We start from the raw sequence: 6888 nt of genomic DNA, 5'->3' as shown, positions 1-6888 counted from the left end.
CATCCATGTGAACATGAAGAATGTAAAGTCTCCATCCTTCTTAATGGCTGCATAGTATTCCATGGTGTACATATACCACAGTTTGTTGATCCATTTGTGGATCAATGGGCACTTGGGCTTCTTCCATGACCTGGCAATTATGAATTTGGCTCTACTCTGTTTTAGAGTATATTAATAGTGATGAACATATTGTAGGTATTTTATTTAATTTATAACCTCATTGTGTTCAATTTGATTAGAATTAGATCCCCCAAATCATATGGTTCAATAGAGAAGTTAGACTTTCTATGAACATATAGAAGACATAAAATTATTTATATATTAAGTCCTTTAAAGAACACTTAAGATGATTTAATAATCTAATCAAGACAAGAGGACAATGACCAGATGTGAACTATATTTGAGCTCAGCCATTGTATCTTAGAGCTAAGGTGTAACGAGGCTGACCATTTGCCTTCGACGCACAGCCAAATCAGTGATTTGTTTGAAGGATCAGAGAGGATACCTTGTGTAGGCTTGGCTTGGCTCTAAGGCGCACCTGTACCTGGCACCATGGTACATGCACTAAAGAGGAGAAGCTTAGTTTAGATTTCACATAGAAACCTTTTATGGGGGAAGCTTAAAAGGAGTCTTGAACAAGAGATACCAGTTATTGAGATGGGCCAATTACAGTTGAGTTGAACTTCTTCTTCTTTTTTTTTCCCCAATTTTATTTGCCGTAATTTATTATTAAAGGCTTTTGGAACAATCTAATATATTAGAGGATCTGACAAATTATACTTGAGATTTTGGTTTTAAATTTATAATTAATATTAGATGTGTTATTTTATTTTGAAAGGAGTAAAAAAGAATTTGATTAGGTTTGTAAATTGGTTGGGGATATTTAGGAGATCAACATGGATCATTACCTCCTTGTTGAAACATTTCTTCATCTGGTTCTTGGGACTCCTGGCTCCTGCCTGCTCTTTGGTTGATTTCTCCTCTTTTCCCCAACATTAAATTGAAGTGACCAAGACGTAGCTTTGGATCTAATCTTTTCTCCCTCTCTGACCCCGTCCCTTTTCATCATGGCTTTAAACCCACAGATGCACTGATGACTCCTCACATGTCTCTGGTGAGTTGAACTTCTTGGAGGAAGAGGAATGAGAGTGTTTTGGATCCTGATGGATCCAAAAAAGAATGAAGGAGACCACAAAGGTTTTAATGTACCTTGGCAGAAGGTGCACACAAAAGTGGACTGAGCACAAACAAGAGTCTTTCATCTAGGCAGAGTGGCTCATGCCAATACTCTCAGCAGCTTTATCATACATGAATAACTTAACTATTTTTTAACTATCCTTCATTTCCTCAGGGGAACAGAGTGTGTGCTGCTGGCTTTGGCTACTTTTTCCATCTTGTGACCAGACAAACATCACAAGCTCCACTTCTCTCCTTTACTCAGAACATCGCACATTCTTGTACAAGGTAACTTTGGGGAATTCATCTCTTTTGGGTATAAAGCTTATGATTTTGCATTTTTCTAGACAAAGCTCATAAAAGGGCACTTTGACTTTTACTTGAGATGTGGTGATGCTCCTATTATGTATTTTTAAGCCATTTTATTGATGTATAATTGACATACCACAATTATATGTATTTAATGTATGTATATAACTTGATAAGTTTGGAAATAAGTAGATGCCCATGAAACCATCCCCATGATCTATGCTTCAAACACATCTTTCACCTCTAGAAGTGTTCCTTTAGCCTTCTTTATTTTGTTTATTATTATTATTCTAATACCACTTAGCATAAGATGCAAATTATTAGCAAATTTTTTGAGTACTCAATAAGGTATTGTTAACTCTAGGCACTGTGGTATGCAGTAGATCCCTGGGACTTATTCATCTGGCGTAACTGAAACGTTGTGTCCTTTGACTAATGTATGCTTATTTTCCCTTTCTCCAAGCCCCTAACATCTACCATTTTATTCTCTGCTTCTCTGCATTTGAATATTTCTTACATTTCTTATGTAGGCAGTATCGTGTAGTATTTATTCTTCTTTGTCTGGCTTTCATCACCCAGCACAATGTCCCCCAGGTTCATCTACATTGCCACAAATAGGATTTCCTTCCTTCTTGAGGGTGACTAATTTTACAATATAAGTATTCCCACATTTATCCCATTCACGAACACCTAGGCTGTCTCCATGCCTTAGCTGTGACGATTACCTATGCAAGCATTTTGGATCTGGAAGTCTAGTAGTGAAGGGAAGAGGAATGGGTTCACTTGAAAAACCAACAGGATAGAATTGACCTCTTGTGGCCGGAGAGAATTCAATGACAGTATTTAAACTTCCAAGACATTGAGAGCAGATGGTAATGCAGAAGCCCTGGAAAGCTGGTGGGCTTGGGCTCAGGCCTTGGGAGAGATGAGCCCTCTTGGAGACGAGGCTCTTTGCCTGTCATTTGCTCACTGGAAGATAAGAAAATACTTGTTCAAAGTCTTTGATATGTAGAGCGGTAAGCACAAGAGGACATGGGGAGACAAGCCGGGGTAGGGGATATGAGAAGCATAGGGAAATGACAACTTCACAGTCAATTAGGCCTCATTCAAGTCCTGACTCTACTAGTCAATTCCTTCCTTCCTTCCTCTTGTTCTCTCTTTTCCCTCCATCCTTCCTTCTTTCCTTCCCTCCTTCCATCTTATTTGTAAAACAAAGAAAAATCTACATTGAAAATTAGGTGTGAAAATTAGAGATGATTTATATAAGGTACTGAGGAGAGTACCTGGGATGTAGTAAGAATTCAGTGGCTAATAACTATAAATAATTATGATAATAATCCAGTAACAGTGCTATGAAGGAAAGTGATGAGAAGAGTAGAATAGGGATATGAACAGTTGCTAAGCAATTTTAAAGTGCAAGCTGAGGCTGGGATTAGTACGTGTGTAATGAAATTATCTTCATGACCATGATGTTTTCTCTGGCAGCTCTTGGCAGCCCTGGAATGTGAGGGAGGAAAGTATCCAGGGTATAGCAGCAGGTGGGCTTTGCAGGTAGAAGAGATTGCAGGTGCTGGTGTCTACTCTCCTAGGAAGGAGTGGATTTTGAATGGCTGATGGAGTAACAGGGACTGTGACCTAAAGGGCTAGGCGAAGGCATTCAAACTCTTAGGAAGGGGATAAAGCAGAGGGTGGCTGATACTCTAGCAGGGGATCATAGCCATCTGCATGTGTTGAGGTCCAGGAGAGGAGCAGGTCCCAGAAAGTAACAAGGTGGAAGGGCTGAGGGATGGCAACGAGAGTTAAGAGAAGGATTAATGTCTTAGCTCTCTGCTCTCTCCCTTATTCATTACTGTTGCTTCTGTACTTTCCAAAAAGAAATAGTGGGGAGTTAGAAATATAGAAACTGGCTTAAGATTTCATTCTTTGGTTCACTTTCTAGGTATGGTCTCTTTGTATACCCTAAGTTTCAGCCACCTTGGGATAATGGCACAAGCCCCACCCTGTTCCAAAACTTCACAGTTTGGGAAAGTCTAGGTGGTGCTCAGGTAAGTCTCTTTACCTTTTAAAGTTAAAACTGTCACTTGTATTCTCATGGCAATTTATTATGCATCTCTATGTAAAGGGAAGGAGTGATTTGCCATTGACAGGGAGACATTGCAATATTATCACAATTTTGAATATCTGTTAAATGAACAAATTCGAGGGTTAGGTCATCTCTCCATTGTGTCTTTTTGACAGCCAGAACAGCGAACAACAGTATCGTTCAGATTTAAGCCAGGAGGGATTGTAGAGGTCATTCTTTCTTTCTTTCCCCTCCTTACTTAGGGATAAGAAATTAAGAGTCAGAAGGTAAAGGGACTTGACAAAGGTCACGTAGTTGGTTAGTAGCATAACTGAGCTCAGACTTCGGGGTTCAAATGTTGTGTATTTGATATTCTAATATCCTGAATTATACATGCTCCAGTCTTAAGAAAAAGCTCTGTTCATTATTGGAAGATAAAAATTCCAGCTCAAGGAATTTCTTTAGTCAATATGCTGACTGTTAATAGCAACATATAAAAATTGTTCAGTGTCACTATTTGTTGCTATACAGAGAAAATTATATATACTTGGTCTATGCCACTTATAAATCTGGGGCCTAAGGTACGTAGATGAAGAAATATGTTTATAGAACATCCAGGAAATAGAATAAAAACATATAATTAAGTCATAATAAGAAACATTTAATTCACATATTGAACAAGTGGGGGACAATTATGGATGAGAAAAGCCTCAAAATATGTAACTAGGAGAGTTAACAAGAAGAATCTCAATTGTATTTAGTTCTTATTTAATTTTATAAAATATTTTTTTTTTTGCCATAAGCACTATGAATATAGGGGTGACAAATCCAGCAGAAACTCTGAGTGCCTTTTTATGCAGAGTAGCTCAAGAGGCTTAAACTTAGCCTTCTGCTCTTGAGTAGCCTTATTCTAGAGGAAATAACCAAACAAAATGAAAAAATTAAAAGATGCTTATCAAAGCCCATTGTTTTCAAGTTCTGTGATCAGAAATGCTAAATTTGTGAAAGAAAAAATGGAAGCCTATGGATTGAACTCTTTTTTTTTTTGAGACAGAACCTCAAGCTGTCGCCCTGGGTAGAGTGCTGTGGCATCACAGCTCACAGCAACCTCCAACTCCTGGACTCAAGCGATTCTCCTGCCTCCGCCTCCCAAGTAGCTGGGACTACGGGTGTCTGCCACCACACCTGGCTATTTTTTGGTTGCAGCCATCATTGTTGTTTGGCGGGCCTGGGCTGGATTCGAACCCACCAGCTCAGGTGTATGTGGCTGATGCCATAGCCATTTGAGCCACAGGCGCCAACCCTACGGATTGAACTCTTGCCCACTCAAATTTAATCATTCAATAAATTAAGATAATGGTGCCTCGGTGCCTATGGCTAAAGCTGCTAAGGTGCCAGCCACTTACACCTGAGCTGGCGGGTTTGCATCTGGCCCAGGCCCGCCAAATGACAAGGACGGCTGCAACCAAAAAATAGCCGGGCGTTGTGGTGGGTGCCTGTAGTCTCAGGTACTTGACTTGAGAAGTCAATGGCAAGTACCAAAAGATAAAGCCATATCTTGGCAGGAGACTTGCTTGAGCCCAGGAGTTGGAGGTTGCTGTGAGCTGTGATGCCACAGCACTCTACCCAGGGTGACAGCTTGAGGCTCTGTCTCAAAAAAAAAAAAAAATTAAGATAATGGGAATACTTTTGGAACTTCACTTTTCTGAGCATGAACAAAAGGCTACTTAAATAACATGACAGCATCAAATTTAAAATGTACCCTTCCTCAAAAAATCCTGAAAAACAGTAAAGTGAGAGAATTTAACTCTTCCCTATTTCAAAACTTACTACAAAGCAACAATAATCAAGAGATTATATGAGCACAAGGACAGACATATACATCAGTGGAATAAAAGTGGCAGTCCAGAAATAAACTACATCTTTAATCAAGTGATTTCATGTATATAAATAAATAGAATATCTCATCAAGTAAAATCCTTTTTTTATTGGAGTAAATAATTTTATTTTACTTTATTGGCAAAAATGTATATGTTTATTGTGTACAATATGATGTTTTAAAGTGTACACATTATTTGATGGTTAAATTAGCTAATTTACATATTTATTTTACATGGTGAGAATACTTAAAATCTACTTTAGTGCCTTAAAAGAATACGTTGTTATGAACTGTGGTCACCATGTTGTACAACAGATCTCTTGAACGTCTAACTTGACATTTTGTATCCTTTGATCAAATTCTCCCCCACTTCCCTCCACCATGCCCCTAGACCCAGGTGATCACCATTGTATTCTCTGATTCTTTGAGTTTAACTTTTTTACATTCTACATATTCAGGTAAGTGAGATCATGCAGTATTTGTCCATCTGTGTGTGGTTTATTTCAGTTAGCATTGCGTCCTCAGTTCATCCATGTTGTTGCAGATGACCGAATTTCCTTTATTTTAAAGGCTGAGTAGTATTCCATATGTATACTTACTATAGTTTCTTTATCCATTCATACGTTGGTGGATACTTAGGTTAAAGCCATCTCTTGGCTATTGTGAATGATGTTGCAATGTACGTAGAAGTGCAACTATCACTATCTCTTTGACATATGAACTCATTTCCTTTAGATATATATCCATCAAAGCAGTGGTTCTCAATCTTCCTAATGCTGCAATCCTTTAATATAGTTTCTATGGGTCGCCACCCACAGGTTGGGAACCACTGCATTCAAGGGATGGCTGGACCATATGGTAGTTTTTAATCTTTTGAGGAACTGACATACTATTTTCCATAAAAGTTGTACTAATTTACATTCCCACAATAGTGTGCAGGGGGACCTTTTCGTCTATATCCTCATTACCACTTGTTATTTTTCATTTTTTATGATATTCATTCTAGTAGTATGAATATCTAGTCTGATATCTCACTGTGGTTTTAATTTGCATTTCTCTATGATTACTGCTATTGAGTAGAAAATTCCTGTTGTGAATAAACATCAATTTATATCTATGTGATGACATTGACAATGATTTTGGATATTTTTTCATTTAATCATTGTAACAATCTTTGGGGAAGGTCTGCCATTATTATACTCCTTTTGAATATGAAAGTATCTTAAGAGGGTTAAATACTTGCTGAAGTCAAACAACTAAGAATTGTTGGATTCCAGCTCAGGCAATCTGACTCTTCTATTTATATGGTAATGAGAGTTGAGAAAAATATCCTCTCTTCATTATGTGTCATAAATGCTGGATGATTTTTTTACAAAGAAGGAGGGAAAGATGACAGCATTTTTTGAAAAATGTATTCACACCAGAAATAGGTGCATTTTGCTATTGTATTTTTTTTTTTTTT

The 6888-nt window shown here is 37.9% G+C and overlaps 1 protein-coding gene across 1 annotated transcript in view; it reads left to right on the top strand.

The window, feature by feature from the left end:
• Positions 1-6888, top strand: part of PKHD1 (PKHD1, fibrocystin/polyductin) — a 435622-nt gene that overhangs the window by 197718 nt on the left and 231016 nt on the right. Inside the window, exons 43-44 of the mRNA XM_023513135.1 lie at positions 1352-1464; positions 3425-3530. Coding sequence (XP_023368903.1) covers positions 1352-1464; positions 3425-3530 — 219 coding nt within the window. The remainder of the gene's footprint in view (positions 1-1351; positions 1465-3424; positions 3531-6888) is intronic.

The sequence above is a fragment of the Otolemur garnettii genome, unplaced genomic scaffold (genome assembly GCF_000181295.1).
Source record: "Otolemur garnettii isolate 467f Iridium unplaced genomic scaffold, OtoGar3 scaffold00035, whole genome shotgun sequence".
In the NCBI taxonomy this organism is placed as follows: domain Eukaryota; kingdom Metazoa; phylum Chordata; class Mammalia; order Primates; family Galagidae; genus Otolemur; species Otolemur garnettii.
The sequence above is the reverse complement of the archived record's forward strand: the minus strand, read 5'-3'. Positions and strand labels throughout refer to the sequence as shown.